Raw genomic sequence first — 21764 nt, 5'->3', positions numbered from 1 at the left:
TAGGTGCTTAAAGCACACATAAAAGTTATATAAAAACGGATGTGATCCTTGTATATTAGTAATCGCCTGATGGATCACATTACCTTAAAAACTACCTGAAAGAAAAGCATTAGAAAAAACGTGAGAATGCCTACCGCTAAGTTGGCTAATAGCACAATTGTTATTTACAGCGCTACAAGCGCTTTATAAAACAACAAGCTAACGGTAGTCCAGCATACTAGATGCAGAGTAGAATGCACTTACTTACATAGAGGGTGAACATCACGGAAGCTTTACAGTAAGAGCCGCTCCCCCGGGTGAACCATGGCAGAGAGATACCTCACTCTATCACAACACTTCATCATGTCGTACCATGGCCAAGACATTTGAATGAAGCATACCGTGGTTCTATAAATAGAGATATAGTCAAATGGGTCACAAACCAGGTGACAGAGCACACTATTGTGTAAACACCGGCTGCAGCAAAGTGGCAGGTCCAACAAATGGCCAGGAAGGCACTTTTTGAGAATATCCACTTGAGCTAAGTTTACTTACAATTAATATGAATGGAACTCTTTTACGTAATGAGGGTTTATCCTGGAAATCTGACACAAATCCAGCCCATCTAGACTCATGCTGGACACCGCTCTTCTAGATGGCCTTGTCTTGCTCCTTTCGTAGTGTTGCTACCTCTTTCCATCCATACGTGTTTTCTGGAGCTAAACATTATGATCACTCCGCGGCGTGCATGTGTGGATTCTGGTGGGCTTGAGGAGCAGGGTGAATGCGCAGGGGTGCGGCGTTGTTTGTATGGGGTAAGGTACACCGCAGCACGTCCCATAGTTCCGCTCTCCTCCAATCCATCATTAGAAACTCCCACCTCGCTCTCTGGTTCATACTGCTGTGCACCATCTTTAAAACATTGACAACGCCAATAGGTCTCATATAAGCGAAACCTACTGGGTTTGCCAATGCTGGTTTACAGGAAGTGGGCCTGTTTTACATAGAAACCGCAGAATAGTACTGCAGATGAGTGGCAGGAACCGCACAGATAGGTGGCAGGACATTGTTACCTGTGACGGCTCACCGTGGGAGTGCTGCAGGGCGGTGAGGCGGGGCGAGGGAGGGGCACCCCGCAGCACTCCCACGGCGAACGGCTAGCCGCCACTGATTGTTCCATTCGGGTGAAAGAACCTTCTTAAGAGCTGGTAGAATTTTTATTTGCATGTGGGTTGTAGGCTTTTCTGATAAGATAATGGTGGGACGCTATCATGGGTGGGTGGTGGGCTCATGTTACAAGTTGGTGGCTAATCTGCCTTATAGGATAGCTGTAGGAGTTTGTTATAGGTGACGATACGCCTCTCTTATTTATTTATTGTAGCGCTTTTATCCAAAGTGCTTTACAGAGAAGTAAAGACAGCGGTACACAAACAGAATATCAGACACAAGATGCTCGCCTGCCTACTTTTTAAAGCTCTTCTTAAGGAGGCAGATCTCACATGGACTGGGAGAGCATCCTATGGAGCCTATAGAGCAAGTGAATGAAAACAGGACGGTGCACAGAGAGGACGCGGCCAGTGTACGAGGAGCATAAAGGAGACAAGACACCAGAGTTCAGGTACAGCCAAGCAATGCTGACACTTCAACAATACAGAAAACTACAATTTACACTGAGTAGAAAGGTAATGTGCCAAGAGGAGGGCGGCGATAGGATATATGAGCAGGCGGCAGGAGAGTAAAAGGAAGACAGCTGCAAGCGACTTGAATAGCTTGAAGTGGGCCCATTAAAGATGATGGCGGTCCTATGTTGGTTAGGCGGCCTCAGAATCCACACTACACGCTTTCCCAGTAGGGCAACACTTTCAGATCAATGTTGATCAGCAGGGATGGAATAATGTAAGATAAACTCCATACTATCACTACTTGGGCCTCCATGGCTCTGTAATTAAATGGAAATATCTAGTTTCCCTTACAATAATTTGAAAACTTTTGGCACACTTTCTTCCCAACAATTTTGCTCAATCAAGTCTCTGTGGCCACCGCTAAAGATAAAGTACACACTTTAGATTTAACACTTTTGGTCTTTTGTATGATCGGCTTACACAAAGCAACCTTCTCGCCATGTGCCAAGAAACCTTCAAGAGGCCCTCCCACCGCTGAAGAAGCCCACATAAGACTCACATAGTAATGGCGACCCTCAAACCACACAAAGGGCAAGAGAGAAATGTGGGTTCCTTGAGGTTGGGGAAATGCAGGTATCAATAACAAAGGGGGTGTAATAAAAGGAACTGCTCTGGTCTGTGCAAACAGGACGTTGTATGAAGAGCTAACTTTTCATTTCACAAAACACTAGCACATTTGGAAAAGTTTATTTTGGCACCTGGCCACTTGCCCTAGGTTTACAAGGAGATTTCCAACCTACAATTTTGTTTTTGCGGCATTATAAATGAAAGGCATGTAATACAGTCAATAATTCTGTGCAAGACCAAAGCAACTTTCCGCCACTTTGGAGAAGAAAAAATGGTTTCCGAACAAAAGCAACTTTTAGGGACCTTAAAGATGGTTCTTATGTCACACTAGTCAAGGAACTGCTCCCAGATTATTGACTAACAAGGATGGGTAGATGGCAAGAAAAACTGGTCAACCCTCTTCTTTGGAACCTTGATAGTAATACAGAATAATGTACCTAGTTTCATGGGTAACGTGAACAGATAAAAGATATAACTTTCAAGAAATAAAAAACAATAATGCAGTGATTTTTAGAGAGCACGGCTACTCATATGAGTGTCCCGGCTAAGGTCCAATAACCATCAGGCAGGAGTGGAGAGAGTTAGAAGGCCTGTACGAACAGCCAAGTTTTAGGAATCGGGACCAAAAAAAAGAATTTGAAATGACCAAATAGTTTTGAACGGACAGTGAAGGTCCAGGTGCTATGCCACTCCTGAACTATATGTATCTTTCAGGCAACAATCAGACTTGGGTTTTAGACTATGTGCTGCTCCTGCTTCACTACTCTTCTGCAAAAGAAACTCCTTGTTACACCAGGAATGTGTAGCCCGCCACAATCCCACTATCACCCTCAAATGCACCCCAAATTCTGTTTAGTCCTGATGATGACCAATGGAGTCGTTAACTGGGTTGAAACGTCAGCTTATAATATGTGAGTTTTGGACTTGGCCCTTTTTGCAGGGTCATCCCAAAACGTTTTGCCTTCTTCCTGTATTTTTTAGGTCTCGCTGAGCCAGCGCATGCGCTGCTCTGCGAGACATTTAGTGTGTGGGTTTTCAAAGTGCTGCCACACGCTTTTTCTGGCCTAGCGCTTGCGGTTACGTGCGCGAGCACGCGCGCAGCAGCCAGCTTTCAGCTTTCCTTTGCCGCGCGCACCACTTGCGTCCTTTTTAATGGGCACGCGCTTTCAGCGTGTTCATTATTGCGGCAGCTCGCGTTTTTTTTTATGGGCACGCGCGCACGCTTTCAGCGTGTACAGGGCACCATGATCCATTTCAAAACTCACCCCCACCCCTCCCAACGAGAACAGCGCCGCTTTCACTTTAAGCGTGCATTTATTTATTTATTAAGTATTCCTATTAGTGTCCCGCCAAAGCTCCGCCTCCTTGCTTCTCCAGCTGGCTGCTGCTGCTCCTACAGTGTAAATGGTGCCGCTTTCACTTTAAGCGTGCCTTTATTTATTTATAATAGGTTCCTGTTAGTATCCTGCCAAAGCCACTCCTCTTGCTGGCTGCTGCTGCTCCTACAATGTGAACGCCCCCACTTTCCCTTTAAGGGTGCCTTTATTTATAAAATGTTTCTGTTATTGTCCTGTGTAAGCCCCGCCTCCCTGCTCCTCCCGCTGGCTGCTGCTCCTTAGTTTCCTTATTGCGATAGGTGATTTAGAACCCTGTTTGGGAGCCCCAAGCTACATTGACAATAATTTCCACCATGCCTTTTTAAATAACTTCTCCTTTGGTATTATGCAGCACTCTTATAGGTAACACCTCCATTTTGTTTGGCAGTAATTGGCATGCTGGTTGACTACTCTCTGAACTCAACTGGCACTTGTCACCACCCTGGTTGGCACAGGGTATACATCAAAAGCGATTCTATCACACTTATACTCTATGAAATATAATGTATAATTTAATGTAATTTTGATACGTTTCATATTTTTGTGTCATTGGTTTCTTTGTGCTGTTGTATAGTATATCCTGCTAGTTGCATGATATTGAGAAAGCTCTGCACTCGCAGCTTCAGCTATGTTGATACCCTTTGACCTCATGCTAAAAATACGCCTCAGTTGCTAGGGGAAGCGATGCTTGGCTTTAGCCTCTCTGAGTTCAGCAAACACTGGGCCCGGCCGCACAGGCTGCTTGTGCACAAGTCTTCGTTTTCTTTTCACCCCTGCCCTTGTGCATAATGTGTGCAACTTACTAGTGTTTACTATGGTGCACTGCTAATGATGGTTATGCATAATGTGCTGTGCTTTGTGCAATCCTACCAGTAAGTGCTGGTTAGCCTAACTGTGATGTTTATGACAACTGCCCGATTGGTAAGGTGATTTGTGTAATCCCTGTGACGTCTTGACAAGTGGCTAGTGACACAGTTATATATGTGACTGTGATCTAATGTGTTTTTATGAATAATACAAAGGATATTTTGATTCAACCTTGTATGGAGTCTCTTTTGTGGTGTGTGCCCAGTGTGTTGCTGCTGTGTGAGTGTGTTGTGCAAACGCTTAACACATTGCCTCTGGGATAAGCCTGACTGCTCTGCCAGGCTACCAAGGGGGTGAGCAGGGGTTATCTTCAGTGTGTAACTCCCTTGCCCTGACTAGACTGGTGGGTTCTGCCTGGCTTAGGCGCATACTCTAGCCAATCAGAATCCCCATTTCTATCAGTGAGGAAAAAGCAAGACTGCTAGGACTTACACTCTGAAATGACAAGAAGACTCCTATTGGATGTAGTGACTTATTACAAACATCTCACCGCTGGTCTTCTCCAATGGGGCGCAACATTTTTGAAACAGATTGTTTCTTTACTTATCATGGAAGTCTGCTTCAAAAAATGTACTGAGCATTGCATATTTGGACAACTTGTGCCTGATTTTACCAGGCCTGCGTAGTACCAAATATGATGAAGTTTTTAAAGTAATTTTTGTCTGTCAATCGCTAAGTCTCATTCATTGAACTCAATCAACGTATTATTGTTTACATTTACTGCAAGTTCGTCATGATTTATCTGCTACACTGCCTGTGAACCACTGATTCCCTATACTGGTTAATGGCCACCTCAGGTGTAACCAGCAGGGCAGATGGTGTACGCAAACTACTCCAGCTCGCTATGAGCCAGAGGTGGGGGGATTTGAATTTTACTAGGATTGCAAAAAAAACTTGTGGTAGCCATGAGCTCCCTCTTAAACTCTATTTTTTCAGTTTATTTGGTATTTATTGTTGTGTGTTTATGCAAACCTTCGTCTGATTGCATTAGAGCGATGCACATAGATGGGCAGACATCCAAGGGATACCTAAAAGTACACATAAAATATCAACTATTGGAGTGAGGTTGAATTCAGACGAGGATTCTTGTCCAGAATATTTGCAGGGAGTCCTCACATGCAGTCCAGACAACCCTGCTCTGGGCACATTTTCACTGCTTCTGGGTCTCGGAAAAAGGGGAACTTAGGCAGTCAGTGTGATCGGTGTATGCACTATGTCTATATGGTCTCCTCTCTCTGTACAACACATTTTTGTTGTGAGTGTCTGGTATTGTGTACTTTTTGTGTCTTGCTGCACTTGCACTTTAATGTATTTGATGAATTTGTTGACTGTTTTTTTTTTCTCTGAATGGAATGAAGTGTGCAAACAATATGTCGCCGTTTAGCGGATTGCTGTGTATATGTTTTTGTCTAATGCTGGCCGGCACGTTCAGTGTTCTTATATTGTAGCTTTAAAATATTTAAAGGCTGACAGCTGAAACAATAAATAAATACATTGGAAATAAAACTGGTATTGTGCATGTTTCAAATCACTATGGTCTTCGACTCTTCTGTCTCTTTACAAGGCACGTATATTGGAGTCTCTCGTGTATTAAATCTCTATGAACAACATATATCTACATTTGTGCACTCTGTGAAAAGAGTGGTATTGTCTGTGTTTGTTAAGACTGTATGTCGCCTATCTCCGTATAATAAAGATTAGTGTTGGTGGTGGCGGTGATGGTGGCGGGATGTACCTGCTACCTCTCATTGGTGTCCTCTATCTTTCTTTGTACTAAGTCTCTACAGTAATGGTCTTAGTATAAAATCAACCATGTTCCTTAAAAAGAGCTCACGTGCAGACACCATTTGTGGAGTTCAGATCAGTAGAAGTTAGGACGACAAGTGGCAATGGTTGCACTAAGCTGCCGCAACTCAAAAAGATGATGGACGGAATGCTGAATATTGTCAAACATTCATTCACACCCAGTCACAGATCCGGGTTGAAACCATTGGTTTTTAGCTCACCATATCACACCAGTTTGGAGCCGGACATATGCAAACCAGTCTTGACCCCGTGCCTCATGGGAATAGTCCAGCAACCCAAACTGCCAAGCCAGGCCCTCTCTGGACCGGAAACAAGCATTCTGGGACAGTCTTTTTTTTGGGGGGGGGACGGGGGGGAGGAACTATGCATTTAACCCAGATCTGTGACGGGGGTGAATGTTTGACAATGTTCGGCATTCCGTACATCATCTTTTTGTGTTGCTGCAGTTGCCCTAGATGGAAAGATATGCCCAGACGTGGTTCCCGTGCTCGCTGTGCCACTAGATTCAACTAGTCTGTCTGATGAGGGGTGATACCCCAAAACCGGTCTCAGGATGCTTGTTTTCTGGTCCCGGGAGGACCAGTGAGCAAACAAACGAAGGATTTAACCCAGATCTGTGACGGGGGTGAATGTTTGACCATGTTCGGCATTGCGTCCATCATCTTTTTGTGCTGTTCCTGCTCTAATCTGCATACACAACGCATAGTTATTGAAAGCATGCGCTTGTACTGGAGTCAACTCTCTGAAGCCATGGATGCGAATCCCATGTCACACATTTCAACGTCCGCTCCCAAACTAGATCTCACCAGGGATGGAGAACAGAGCTTCTGGCACCTGCACAGAGAAGCACAAACTGAACAGATATCCGAGGCCGGAGTGGACTCCACTTCCCAGTCGCCAGCACTTCTCAGCAGGGGTGGACTAAGAGTCCCAGCACTTTTCAGTAGCAAACAAGTGCTTTGAAATACTGAGCACCTGCACCTTCTATTTCCATTTGAAACACTGTGTAAGAAACACTGCCGATGACGAGGTAGTGGGAAGCACGGGAGAGAGCAGCCAGAGTGAGGCGAGGGGAGAAGCACACGAGGGAGAGAACAACACAGAGCATGGGAGAGGGGAGTTTATAGGGGGATAAGCACACGAGGGAGAGAACAACACGGAGCATGGGAGAGGGGAGTTTACAGGGGGAGAAGCACACGAGGGAGAGAACAACACGGAGCATGGGAGAGGGGAGTTTACAGGGGGAGAAGCACACGAGGGAGAGAACAACACGGATCATGGGAGAGGGGAGTTTATAGAGGGAGAAGCACACGAGGGAGAGAACAACACGGAGCATGGGAGAGGGGAGTTTACAGGGGGAGAAGCACACAAGGGAGAGAACAACACGGAGCATGGGAGAGGGGAGTTTACAGGGGGAGAAGCACACAAGGGAGAGAACAACACAGAGCATGGGAGAGGGGAGTTTACAGGGGGAGAAGCACACAAGGGAGAGAACAACACGGAGCATGGGAGAGGGGAGTTTACAGGGGGAGAAGCACACAAGGGAGAGAGCAAGACGGAGCGAATGAGAGGGGATTTTATAGGGGGAGAAGAACACTAAGGAGGGAGCAACAGAGCGTATGAGAGGGGACTTTATGGGGGAGAACACTCAGAAGGGAGCAACAGAAATCACGGGAGAGGGGGGCATATAGGGGAAGAAGCACACGAGGGGAGAACAACACAGAGCATGGGAGAGGGGAGTTCATAGGGGGAGAAGCACACGAGGGAGAGAACAACACGGAACATGGGAGAGGGGAGTTTATAGGGGGAGAAGCACACAAGGGAGAGAACAACACGGAGCATGGGAGAGGAGAGTTTATAGGGGGAGAAGCACACGAGGGAGAGAACAACACGGAGCATGGGAGAGGCGAGTTTACAGGGGGAGAAGCACACGAGGGAGAGAACAACACGGAGCATGGGAGAGGGGAGTTTATAGGGGGAGAAGCACACGAGGGAGAGAACAACACAGAGCATGGGAGAGGGGAGTTTACAGGGGGAGAAGCACACGAGGGAGAGAACAACACGGAGCATGGGAGAGGTGAGTTTACAGGGGGAGAAGGACACGAGGTAGAGAACAACACGGAGCATGGGAGAGGGGAGTTTACAGGGGGAGAAGCACACGAGGGAGAGAACAACACGGAGCATGGGAGAGGGGAGTTTACAGGGGGAGAAGCACACGAGGGAGAGAACAACACGGAGCATGGGAGAGGGTAGTTTATAGGGGCAGAAGCACACGAGGGAGAGAACAACACGGAGCATGGGAGAGGGAAGTGTATAGGGGGAGAAGCACACAAGGGAGAGAGCAACACAGAGCATGGGAGAGGGGAATTTACAGTGGAGAAGCACACAAGGAAGAGAGCAACCCAGAGCATGGTTGAGGGGTGTCTACAGAGGGATAAACACACAAGGGAGAGCAACACACAGTGTGGGGTAGCTCATGAGGACGAGAGCAGCACTGAGCGAGGGGTTGAGGTGGTTTTCGGGGACGAATCATGACATGGGGAGAGCAACAAAGAGTGCAGGATGAAGGCTTTGCGGGGGTGAAGCACACGAGGAAGAGAGCAACTGGGAGTATAGGAAGTGTTCTGCTGAGTAGAAGGACATGAGGGAGAGAGCCACATTGAACATGGGAAGTGTTTTATGGGGTGGTGAAGCACACAGGACACTACTTGCAGAGAGTCTAAGTAGCCCCCATGATGCTTTGCTTGCACAGGGACTAAGTGGCACCCATGATGCTTTGCTTGCACAGGGCCTAAACGGCACCCATGATGCTTTGCTTGCAGAGAGCCTAAACGGCACCCATGATGCTTTGCTTGCCGAGAGCCTAAACGGCCCATGATGCTTTGCTTGCAGAGAGCCTAAACGGCACCCATGATGCTTTGCTTGCACAGGCCCTAAACGACACCCATGATGCTTTTCTTGCACAGGGCCTAAGCGGCACCCATGATGCTTTGCTTGCACAGGGCCTAAGCGGCACCCATGATCCTTTGCTTGCAGAGAGCCTTAACGGCACCCATGATGCTTTGCTTGCAGAGGGTCTACACAGCACACATCACACTTAGACAGTCTTGGCAGAACACATCACGCTTGGTTTCTAAGAGTCTAAGCATCACAAGTCATGCTTTCTACGCAGAGTCTAAACATTACACATAAAACTTTGCCTGCATCACATATCACGCTTTGCTTGCAGAGCATCTGAGCAGAACACGTCACGCTAGAGAGTCTAAGCAGTACACATCATGCTTTGTTTGCAGAGGGTCTTAGAAGTGCAGAGGATCTTAGAAGCACATATCACTCTACAGCGCCTGAGCAGCACACATCACAGCACATTTCAAGCTTTGACCGCTGAAGGTCTCTAGACTGCAGACATTACACTTTCTTGCACACAGTGTAAGCAGAACACATCATGCTTTGCTTTCGGAGAGTCAAAGCATTGCCATTTGCTTGCAAGTGGTCTAAGCAGCACACATCACGCTTTGCTTGATTCTAAGCAGTACATATCAAGCTTTGCTCGCCAAGGTTCTAAGCAGCACAAATCACGCTTTGCTTGCAGACAGTTCAAGCAGCACACATCACGCTTTGCTTGCAGAGGGTCTAAGTAGCACACATCACGCTTTGCTTGCAGACAGTTCAAGCAGCACACATCACGCTTTGCTTGCAGACAGTTTAAGCAGCACACCTCACGCTTTGCTTTAAGCAGCACACATCACGCTTTGCTTGCAAACGGTCTAAGCAGCACACATCACGCTTTGCTTGATTCTAAGCAGTACATATCAAGCTTTGCTCGCCGAGGTTCTAAGCAGCACACATCACGCTTTGCTTGCAGACAGTTTAAGCAGCACACATCACGCTTTGCTTTAAGCAGCACACACATGCTTTGCTTGCAGACAGTTTAAGCAGCACACTCACGCTTTGCTTGCAGAGTTTAAGCAGCACACATCACGTTTTGCTTGCAGACAGTTCAAGCAGCACACATCACGCTTTGCTTGATTCTAAGCAGCACACATCACGCTTTGCTTGCAGAGGGTCTAATTAGCCACATCACGCTTTGCCTGCAGACAGTTCAAGCAGCACACATCACGCTTTGCTTTAAGCAGCACACACATGCTTTTCTTGCAGACAGTTTAAGCAGCACACATCACGCTTTGCTTGCAGAGTTTAAGCAGCACACATCACGTTTTGCTTGCAGACAGTTCAAGCAGCACACATCACGCTTTGCTTGATTCTAAGCAGCACACATCACGCTTTGCTTGCAGAGGGTCTAAGTAGCCACATCACGCTTTGCCTGCAGACAGTTCAAGCAGCACACATCACGCTTTGCTTTAAGCAGCACACACATGCTTTTCTTGCAGACAGTTCAAGCAGCACACATCACGCTTTGCTTGATTCTAAGCAGCACACATCACGCATTGCTTGATTCTAAGCAGCACACATCACGCTTTGCTTGCAGAGGGTCTAAGTAGACACATCACGCTTTGCCTGCAGACAGTTCAAGCAGCACACATCACGTTTTCTTTGCAGACAGTTTAAGCAGCACACATCACGCTTTGCTTTAAGAAGCACACATCATGCTTTTCTTGCAAACGGTCTAAGCAGCACACATCACGCTTTGCTTGCAGACAGTTTAAGCAGCACACATCACGCTTTGCGTGCAGAGAGGTTTAAGCAGCACACATCACGCTTTGCTTGCAGAGGGTCTAAGTAGACACATCACGCTTTGCCTGCAGACAGTTCAAGCAGCACACATCACGCTTTGCTTTAAGAAGCACACATCACGCTTTGCTTGCAGAGGGTCTATCAGTTAAAGGCACTGGGCTGTCAACAGTGTGGCCGTTTCACACAACGTGAAAAGGGGCTCCCGCTTTACACTTCCTTTGCTTACTTGTTGTTCCATCCAATAACTGCAATTAATGACCGTAAAGAATATGCGTTTCGAATCGGATAAAACTCAACATTAGACAAAGGGCTCCAGAATCAAACTGTCCAGGGCCACACTCGCCCACAGAGAGCCTCCTTTATGTGACAGTGTAAGGTGCACAGTTCGTAAGGTGCCAGGGAGCAACTGTGAAAGAAACAAAACGCCCACCGCGCCAGAGCACCAATAACGCAAAAAAAATTAAAGTTATAGAAGAGGCACAGTGCAAAGAAACCAACAACTCACCATTTGTGAACGAGGCGTGGCAATAAAAAAACCACCAATTGTGAAGGAGTCTGAATAGGCATAGTGCCAGCAGGTTTATGAAAGAAACACTCTAGGTGCAGTGCCAGGGAAAATAAATGTGTTAACTGTGAGTGACAGCAGAGATCATTGCTAGGGAACCAAAAATGGACTGTTTGTAAAAGTGGCAGAAGACACAAGGTGGCATGGCACCAAAAACTCTCAATTTACGAAAGGGGCAAAGTACACATAGCGGTAAAGGCATCAAAAACTCTCAATATGTGAAGTGACAGAATACACTAGCTGCCAGGGCACCCAAAACTCACAATTTATGACAGTACATACGGTGTGAAAGGCGCCCAAAACTCTCAATATGTAACGTAGCAGAATACACAAACTTCCAGGGCACCAAAAACTCGCCACGTGTGACAGTGACTGCATAGGCGAATTGCCAAGTTAACAACAATTCACCATACGTGAAGGAAACAAAAGAGGCACGGTGCCAGCACACCAAAAAATCAGCATTTGTAAAAGTTAAACAAAACACATGGTGCCGGGGCACCACAAACTCACCATTTGTGAGAGTGACAGAAAACACAAGGTGCTGGAGAACCACAAACTCACCATTTGTGAGAGTGACAGAAAACACAAGGTGCCGGGGGTACCACAAACTCACCATTTGTGAGAGTGACAGAAAGCACGAGGTGCCGGGGCACCACAAACTCACCATTTGTGAGAGTGACAGAAAACACAAGGTGCCGGGGAACCACAACCTTAACATTTGTGAGAGTGACAGAGAAAACACAAGGTTCCGGGTCATCACAAACTCACCATTTGTGAGAGTCACAGAAAACACAAGGTGCCAGGGCACCACAAACTGACCATTTGTGAGAGTGACATAAAACACAAGGTGCCGGGGCACCACAAACTCACCATTTGTGAGAGTGACAAACACAAGGTGCCGGGGCACCACAAACTCACCATTTTTGAGAGTGACAGAAAACACAAGGTTTCGGGTGACTGCAAACTCACCATTTGTGAGACTGACAGAAAACACAAGTTGCTGGAGCACCACAAACTGACCATTTGTGAGAGTGACAGAAACCACAAGGTGCCAGAGCACCACAAACTCACCATTTTTTAAAATGACAGAAAACACATAGTGCCAGGGCACCAAAAACTCACCATTTGTGAACGGCTCTTCGGACATCCATTGATGTCTTCAATTCTCTCGTTGGCTGAAAGATAAAGAAAGCATGTAAGGTAGGGCAAGGTGTGAGGGGAGCACTTTAATCATGCACTTTGTGCTGACTTTTACACTTGATTAATTCCAATGCCAGTCCAGTGAGAGCAAAGTGCCAAGGGTGCACTGTGATAGCCGTGGGAAGACCCACTGCACTGTCCCCTCACAGGACAGCTGCACAAGGGGCGAACACCCCCAGGGGACAACTGGGGATGGTATGCAACTAAGGGGGCAGGAAACCAACCTCATAACCCGTGGTGCGCTATACCTCGGTTGAAGACCATCAGAGGCCACTAAAGGGTAACGGCATTCAGTCATCTTTCCAAACCTGTATAGGGCCAGATCTACAAAGCTTTTTTGAAGTCGCAAAAAGGCCCGATTTGTAGACTCGGGCCGTTTGTAACTGTAAAAAAAGCATTTTTCAATGTGCAAAAGCCAGGGAAGGGGGTCCCCTTACTCTTTGAGATGTTAAAAAATATATATTTTAAGTGCAGGCCACAGACCCCTGTCTACTCTTAAAAAAAAATAATTTTAAATGTTTAATGTTTTCCTTTTTAAATGCATCCTGTTCGCTTTAAGGAAAATGGGCTGCATTTCAAACAAAAAAAAATTGTTTTATTTAAAAACAATCACTGGAATGGTGGTCTACTGACCCTAGCAGGCCACCATTCTTGTGATGGCTACCATTCCTAATGACTCGCAAACGGTGGCCTACCTCATTAATATTCGTGAGGTACGTTGATTTGCGATCCACTAGGAATAACTATTTCAAAATGTTACGCTTAGTACATTAAGAATAGCGATTCGGTAAAAATCGTTGTTTGGAAATCGCTTTTCTTAGTATTTGTACACCTGACCTTAAATTCTTAACAAAACACATGTGTTGAACTTAACTCTAGGCTGACACCTACAACCCCACCCTGTATGGGAAACGACCTGTCATTCCCCGGCCGCCCTCTGACACTTAGGACTGTCTTCCCTCATTTTATTTTACAATAAAATCTTTCAATCGTGATTCATGAGCCACGGGGGAGCAGGTCTTGTGGTGACCTTTTACAATTGTTAAGCTGGAGACACAAGTGGTCCGATCGTGGCTATCCTGTTTCACCAACCTGTGTGATCTTGGGCAGTGTTTCCTCAATGTATATGCTGACATGGAAACTGCTAAGAAGCATGCTAAACCCCTTCATATACATAAATGAAAACAGCTGGACATTTACATTACCAAGGACATCCCTCGTTCCTCAAGAAGCCGAATGGTGGAAATATAACCAATAAATGTATATACAAGCAATACGAAGGTGCAGAGTTGAAACAGCAGAGTCACAGAGTAACAGAGCTGCTCATTTCAAAGCGGCTTGATGCCCAAGAGAAAATTGCTTTGCTATCCTTCGGTGCCAGGGGCTTGGCCCTGGCACAAATGCCTAAAAAAACCCTCGATCTGGCTTTGCATCAGTGCCAACTTTGGACAGATTCTTCTCCGGCCCTACAATTCCCTCTCCGAGTCCCCGAGGCGGTGGCACCTGTCAAAGGGCATCAATGGTGCCCCCGTGCCAGAATAGACGCTATAATAAAGCAGGCTGGTCTTATCTCTCCTGGCACTTACCAGGACGTGCCTGAGAAGCGCCCACACCTCGTGCTCCGGGGTTGAGGCCAGTCCTGGCGACAAGATCGGGGCCTAGCGCGCTGCTCCTCGGGTGACACCTCCTTACCTCTCCTTTGCACCTGGCACAGGTGGCACCGGCCGTCTCCATCTCCTCGTCGACTGGTCTACCCGGTGCGGCTCTAAGGCCAACTCATCGCTGCCATGAAAAGTCCTTTCACCAAACCCTGGGCACTGGTCCTTGAGATCAAACTCTGTCTTACACTCGTGGTGGCGCCTTCAGGCAGAGGCGGCTGTGTTTGTTCTTTCCAAGAACTACTTCTCTCTGTGTCAACACACTTTACAGGGGCTACGAGCAGCCCCCAGCGGGCGAGATGAAGGCTGGCAGCGCTGGTCAGCTTAACGAGGCTTGATCTGTTACTTGAACCAGAAACGCGGGCTCGTGTCATTGCACTCAGGAGGACCCCCACCTCTCCCCCACCTAGGCCTGTCTGGTCCCACGCATTACAACAGTACCAGGGGCCACCCTAGCCTCCCAGTGTCACTATTAACACCAGCGACCACCCTAGTCTGTCTGCACCACTATTGATAACAGTACCAGGGGCCACCCTAGCCTGCCTGTATCACTAATGACACCAGTACCAGAAACCACTTTAGCCTCCATGCCTCACTATGAACAACAGTACCAGGGACCACCCTAGCCTCCTCGACTCACTATTGACACCAGTACCAGGGGTCACCCTAGCCTCCCTATTGACACCAGTACCAGGGACCTCCCTAGCCTGCCTTCCTGCCTCACTATTGACAACTGTACCATGGACCACCCTAGCCTGCTTGCCTCACTATGGACACCAGTACCAAGGGCCACCCAAAGTCTCCCTGCCACACTATAAGTACCAGGGACCACCCTAGCTTCTCTGCCTCACCATGGACAACAGTACCAGGGGTCACCCTAGCCTCCCTGACACACAATTGACAACAGAAGCAAGGACCACCCTAGTCTCCCTATCTCACTATTAACACCAGTACCAGGGACCACCCTATGCTGCCAGTCTCACTATTAACACCAGTACCCGAAACCACTTTAGCCTCCATGCCTCACTATGGACAACAGTATCAGGCACCACCCTAGCCTCCCAATCTCACTATTGACACCAGAACCAGGGACGACTCTAGTCTGCCAGCCTCACTATTCACACCAGTACCAGGGACCACCTTAGCCTCCCCGACTCTCTATTGACACGAGTACCAGGGACCCTAGCCTCCCTTACTCACTATTGACACCAGTACCAGGGACCATCCAAGCCGCTCTATTGACACCAGTACCAGGGACCTCCCTAGCCTGCCTGCCTCACTATGGACAACTGTATTATGGACCACTTTAGCCTGCTTACCTCACTATGGACACCAGTTCCAGGGGCCACCCTAGTCTACCTCCCTGTGTCACTACTGACACCAGTACCAGGGACCCCCCGAGCCTCCCTGACTCACCATTGACACCAGTACCGGGACCACCTTAGCCTGCCTGACTCACTACAGATACCTGTACCAGGGACCACCCTAGTCTCCCTGCTTCACTATGGACAACAGTACTGGGACCACCCTAGCCTCCCCGACTCACTATTGACAACACAACCAGAGACCACGCTAGCCTCCCTGCCTCACTATTGACACCAGTACCAGGGACCACCCAAGCCTCCCGACTCACTATTGACACCAGTACAGGGACCACCCTAGTCTGCCTGTATTACTACTGACACCAGTACCAGGGGCCACCCTTGCTTCTATGACTCACTACTGATACCAGTACCAGGGACCACCCTAGTCTGCCTGCGTCACTATTGATACCAGTACCCAGGAGCACCCTAGTCTGCCTGTGTCACTATTGACACCAGTACCAGGGGCCACATTTGCCTGCCAACCTCACAATTGACAACAGAAGCAGGGACCACCCTAGCCTCTCTGCCTCACTATTGACAACAGAAGCAGGGACCACTTTAGTCTCCCTGCCTCACTATTGACAATAGTACCAGAGACCAATCTAGTCTGCCTGCCTCACTATTGATGACAGTACCAGGGACCACCCTAGCCTCCCTGCCTCACTATTGCTGACAGTACCAGGAGCACCCCAGCCTGACTGCCTCACTATTGACATCAGTACCAGGGACCACCCTAGTCTGCCTATGTCACTATTGACACCAGTACCCGGGAGCACCCTAGTTTGCCTGCCTCACTATTGACAATAGTACCAGGGAGCACCCTAGACTGCCTGCCTCACTATTGACAATAGTACCAGTGACCACCCTAGCCTGCCTGCCTCACTATTGACAATAGTACCTGGGACCACCCTAGCCTCCCTGCCTCACTATTGACAATAGTACCTGGGACCACCCTAGCTTCCCTGCCTCACTATTGACAATAGTACCAGTGACCACCCTAGTCTGCCTGCCTCACTATAGACAATAGTACCTGGGACCACCCTAGCCTCCCTGCCTCACTATTGATAATAGTACTAGGGACCACCCTAGCCTCCCTGCCTCACTATTGACAATAGTACCAGGGACCACCCTAGCCTGCCTCACTATTGACAATAGTACCAGGGACCATACTAGCCTGCCTGCCTCATTATTGACAATAGTACCAGTGACCACCCTAGTCTGCCTGCCTCACTATTGACAATAGTACCTGGGACCACCCTAGCCTCCCTGCCTCACTATTGATAATAGTACTAGGGACCACCCTAGCCTCCCTGCCTCACTATTGACAATAGTACCAGGGACCACCCTAGCCTGCCTGCCTCACTATTGACAATAGTACCAGGGACCATACTAGCCTGCCTGCCTCACTATTGACAATAGTACCAGGGACCACCCTAGCCTTCCTGCCTCACTATTGATAATAGTACCAGAGACCACCCTAGTCTGCCTGTCTCACTATTGACAATAGTACCTGGGACCACCCTAGCCTGCCTGCCTCACTATTGACAATAGTACCAGAGACCAATCTAGTCTGCCTGCCTCACTATTGATGACAGTACCAGCGACCACCCTAGCCTCCCTGCCTCACTATTGCTGACAGTACCAGGAGCACCCCAGCCTGACTGCCTCACTATTGACATCAGTACCAGGGACCACCCTAGTCTGCCTATGTCACTATTGACACCAGTACCCGGGAGCACCCTAGTTTGCCTGCCTCACTATTGACAATAGTACCAGGGAGCACCCTAGCCTGCCTGCCTCACTATTGACAATAGTACCAGTGACCACCCTAGCCTGCCTGCCTCACTATTGACAATAGTACCAGTGACCACCCTAGTCTGCCTGCCTCACTATTGACAATAGTACCTGGGACCACCCTAGCCTCCCTGCCTCACTATTGATAATAGTACTAGGGACCACCCTAGCCTCCCTGCCTCACTATTGACAATAGTACCAGGGACCACCCTAGCCTGCCTGCCTCACTACTGACAATAGTACCAGGGACCATACTAGCCTGCCTGCCTCACTATTGACAATAGTACCAGGGACCACCCTAGCCTTCCTGCCTCACTATTGATAATAGTACCAGAGACCACCCTAGTCTGCCTGTCTCACTATTGACAATAGTACCTGGGACCACCCTAGCCTGCCTGCCTCACTATTGACAATAGTACCAGGGACCACCCTAGCCTTCCTGCCTCACTATTGATAATAGTACCAGAGACCACCCTAGTCTGCCTGTCTCACTATTGACAATAGTACCTGGGACCACCCTAGCCTGCCTGCCTCACTATTGACAATAGTACCAGTGACCACCCTAGCCTCCCTGCCTCACTATTGACAATAGTACCTGGGACCACCCTAGCCTGCCTGCCTCACTATTGACAATAGTACCAGGGACCACCCTAGCCTCCCTGCCTCACTATTGACAATAGTACCAGGGACCACCCTAGCCTCCCTGCCTCACTATTGACAATAGTACCAGGGACCACCCTAGCCTTCCTGCCTCACTATTGATAATAGTACCAGAGACCACCCTAGTCTGCCTGTCTCACTATTGACAATAGTACCTGGGACCACCCTAGCCTGCCTGCCTCACTATTGACAATAGTACCAGGGACCACCCTAGTCTGCCTGTCTCACTATTGACACCAGTACCTGAGACCAATCTAGCCTGCCTGCCTCACTATTGACAATAGTACCAGGGACCACCCTAGCCTCCCTGCCTCACTGTTGACAATAGTACCAGGGACCCCCTAGCCTGCCTGCCTCACTATTGACAATAGTACCAGGGACCACCCTAGCCTTCCTGCCTCACTATTGACAATAGTACCAGGGACCACCCTAGCCTCCCTGCCTCACTGTTGACAATAGTACCAGGGACCCCCTAGCCTGCCTGCCTCACTATTGACAATAGTACCAGGGACCACCCTAGCCTCCCTGCCTCACTATTGACAATAGTACCTGGGACCACCCTAGCCTGCCTGCCTCACTATTGACAATAGTACCAGGGACCACCCTAGCCTTCCTGCCTCACTATTGATAATAGTACCAGAGACCACCCTAGTCTGCCTGTCTCACTATTGACAATAGTACCTGGGACCACCCTAGCCTGCCTGCCTCACTATTGACAATAGTACCAGTGACCACCCTAGCCTGCCTGCCTCACTATTGACAATAGTACCAGGGACCCCCTAGCCTCCCTGCCTCACTATTGACAATAGTACCAGGGACCACCCTAGCCTCCCTGCCTCACTATTGACAATAGTACCAGGGACCACCCTAGCCTTCCTGCCTCACTATTGACAATAGTACCAGAGACCACCCTAGTCTGCCTGTCTCACTATTGACACCAGTACCTGAGACCAATCTAGCCTGCCTGCCTCACTATTGCTGACAGTACCAGGGACCACCCAAGCCTCTCTGCCTCACTATTGATGACAGTACCCGGGAGCACCCTAGCCTGCCTCACTATTGACAATAGTACCAGGGACCACCCTAGCCTCCCTGCCTCACTATTGACAACAGAAGCTCCCCTGTCACCGGGAATGGAGGCCCAAACCTTTCCAGAATATCTGGAAACATTCAGGACGTAATAATGACTAAGAGACAGGCCAAATATTAAGGGAGGGCGCAATTGCACCTGTCGCCGGTGAAATACCACACGTTTTAACAGGCACTCAGAAAAAAACTTTCACGACGGGCAGGCGTCAGGACTTGCATGTGCCGCTGCGGGATTTAAGGGTGGGGGCGTCAGATAAAGCGCAACCCCTTACATCAAACACCCGGTGGAATGTCCCTTAAGAGGGACGAAGTTTCGTAGATACGTCACCAGTTGTTTATGGGCAGCGCGTTGCTGTATGAACACAGGGTGTTCGAAGGCCGCCCTACAAACAAGGGCAACTTAACGCTGAAGAGTAAAACGTCATTTCCTGTTGCATACCCATTCATGCTGCTCACAGCTGGGGTAAAACTTTCATAGATAAGGGCGCTGGCAAGAAACTCAGAAGTTAGATGTGGGTCGAAGCAGTGACTCGAGGCACATAAAACGACGGGTATAGCAAAATAAAAAAAACTTCGGAGACCCCAGACGGTACCGGGAGACCTGGTCCTATCAACTGTGAGATTAAGCATGGATTTCTGCTGCCCTAGCCAAAGTGGCATTTACCACCGAACCCCCGTGAGTGGCCACCGAGTGGTCGGCACATTGTGACGCTGCCCATAACTGGTGACCGTACTGGCCCGAGTGCACCACTACCCTGCATATTTCCCTCTTTGCCACAATGCCCTACAATCTACTACATTCCAGTTATGTCGTTGCCCTCTTTCTTGTCACCCGTGCCGGGAGGTTGTTTTACGCACTGATGTGCGTTTTTTTTTCATTTATTTTTTATAAAGACTATCCTTGGGCAATTCTTGAACTTTTCCCGAATATATTTTATGACACCCTGTTCTACAATAATGTCTGGAATGCTGCACCTGTATTCTCCAAAGTGTTAAATTATGGGTGTCCAGCGTAGGTCCAGGAGGGAATGATCCAGGCTATGCTTCCGTTACACCCAGTAATGATGAATGCTCAGAGGGACATATCTACATGCTCAGGGTTATCCTGGACAGCGGGCATGAAACGGCTCTCCTGGTGCTTAGAGGTGTGAAGTGCAGCAGTGGTTGAACGTATTTCTACACCAGGTGCCTACAAGTCTCCCCCAGATCTTCCGTCTCATTGCTTCACTCTACATAAGACGCCCATGCAGACCTTGCCCCGCGCCCTAGCTGGAATATCTTTGAAGCCACCATCTTGTAGCGCAGGAGCAGCTGCAAAAAAGTCATGGCATTCCCAAATGTAAACCACATTTCGAACTCATCAAAAAGTAAGAAATGCTGCATTTTCCCTATCCGTCCCTCGCTTTCATCAGAGCTCCTCATAAAAATACAACGCCGCCCCAGGCTTCCTTGAGGCAGTCCTGAAAGGGACACCTTGGGGATGGGGACACATTGCTGAAGGTAAAACACAAAGTGGCGAGCCCCTGAAATGTTTGCTTAGCTCCTTCAGACAGCCATGGTCTCTGTGTGCCTCTCCCCAAGACAGCAGTAAACAAAGAGCCGCCACCAGGAAGTCTGCAGGGCGACAAATTTACAGCCACAGGCATCTTCTTTACTCGAGTCGAGTCCTTCCCTGCCCCCCTTTATGGACTCCCTTCCAGGTGCAGAGTTAACTAGATCCTTTCCTAGAATCCTTTCAGCTTGGATCAGGCTCATCTCCATAGAAACCGCTCGGCTTCACACGCTAGGGTCCTAATCTCATGAAGATATAACATATCTGGGAACAGGGACACCTCAAGCGGGAAGAGGTGTACTTCGTTGGACTTTGGGTCTGTCACTAATCCCACAGCAGGAACCTGCAGTGACTAGCCCAAACTTTAGTGCTGCCCTGTTATTGCAAGCCTTCCATCGTGCTGTTATTGCAACAAATGGACCAGAGTTTGAAACTTCGACACAAATTCAAACTGAGACTTCAAGACCTTGGTAGCAAGTACTATATCAAGAACAACATTCTATCACTTTTCCGATCTCCACTGTAGGGTGGCGACCCAGCTACAGGTCATCACAGGCATGAGACTTCAAGACCTTGGTAGCAAGTCCTATATCAAGAACAACATTCTATCACTTTTCCGATCTCCACTGTAGGGTGGTGACTAGGCCTGGGCTAAAATTCCGTTCCGGTCGCGGAAATTGCGATAATTTGACATTTTCGTGTTCCGCGGAGAGCGCGAAAATATAAAAATTTCCGCAATCCGCATTTTACCGGAAATTTTTTGCTTGCTCGCGCTGTAAAATAATACATTCTCGCGTGCGCGATCGCCTTACCTGAATCCCCGCGTTTGCCGACAAGTTTTCCCGATCCGGTCGCATTTTCCACGAGATGTTGGATTGTTGGTAGCCATTTGCGCTGTCTCGCGACAGTT

The 21764-nt window shown here is 48.4% G+C and overlaps 1 protein-coding gene across 7 annotated transcripts in view; it reads right to left on the bottom strand.

The window, feature by feature from the left end:
* The window catches only part of NAV2 (neuron navigator 2), a 606131-nt gene that overhangs the window by 416868 nt on the left and 167499 nt on the right, over window positions 1-21764 (bottom strand). For all 7 annotated transcript variants that reach the window (XM_085643594.1, XM_085643596.1, XM_085643598.1 and 4 more), the window contains exon 3: window positions 12660-12712. In XM_085643594.1, coding sequence (XP_085499720.1) covers window positions 12660-12712 — 53 coding nt within the window. The remainder of the gene's footprint in view (window positions 1-12659; window positions 12713-21764) is intronic.

The sequence above is a fragment of the Triturus cristatus genome, chromosome 3_1, assembly GCF_964204655.1.
Source record: "Triturus cristatus chromosome 3_1, aTriCri1.1, whole genome shotgun sequence".
Classification (NCBI taxonomy): domain Eukaryota; kingdom Metazoa; phylum Chordata; class Amphibia; order Caudata; family Salamandridae; genus Triturus; species Triturus cristatus.
The sequence above is the reverse complement of the archived record's forward strand: the minus strand, read 5'-3'. Positions and strand labels throughout refer to the sequence as shown.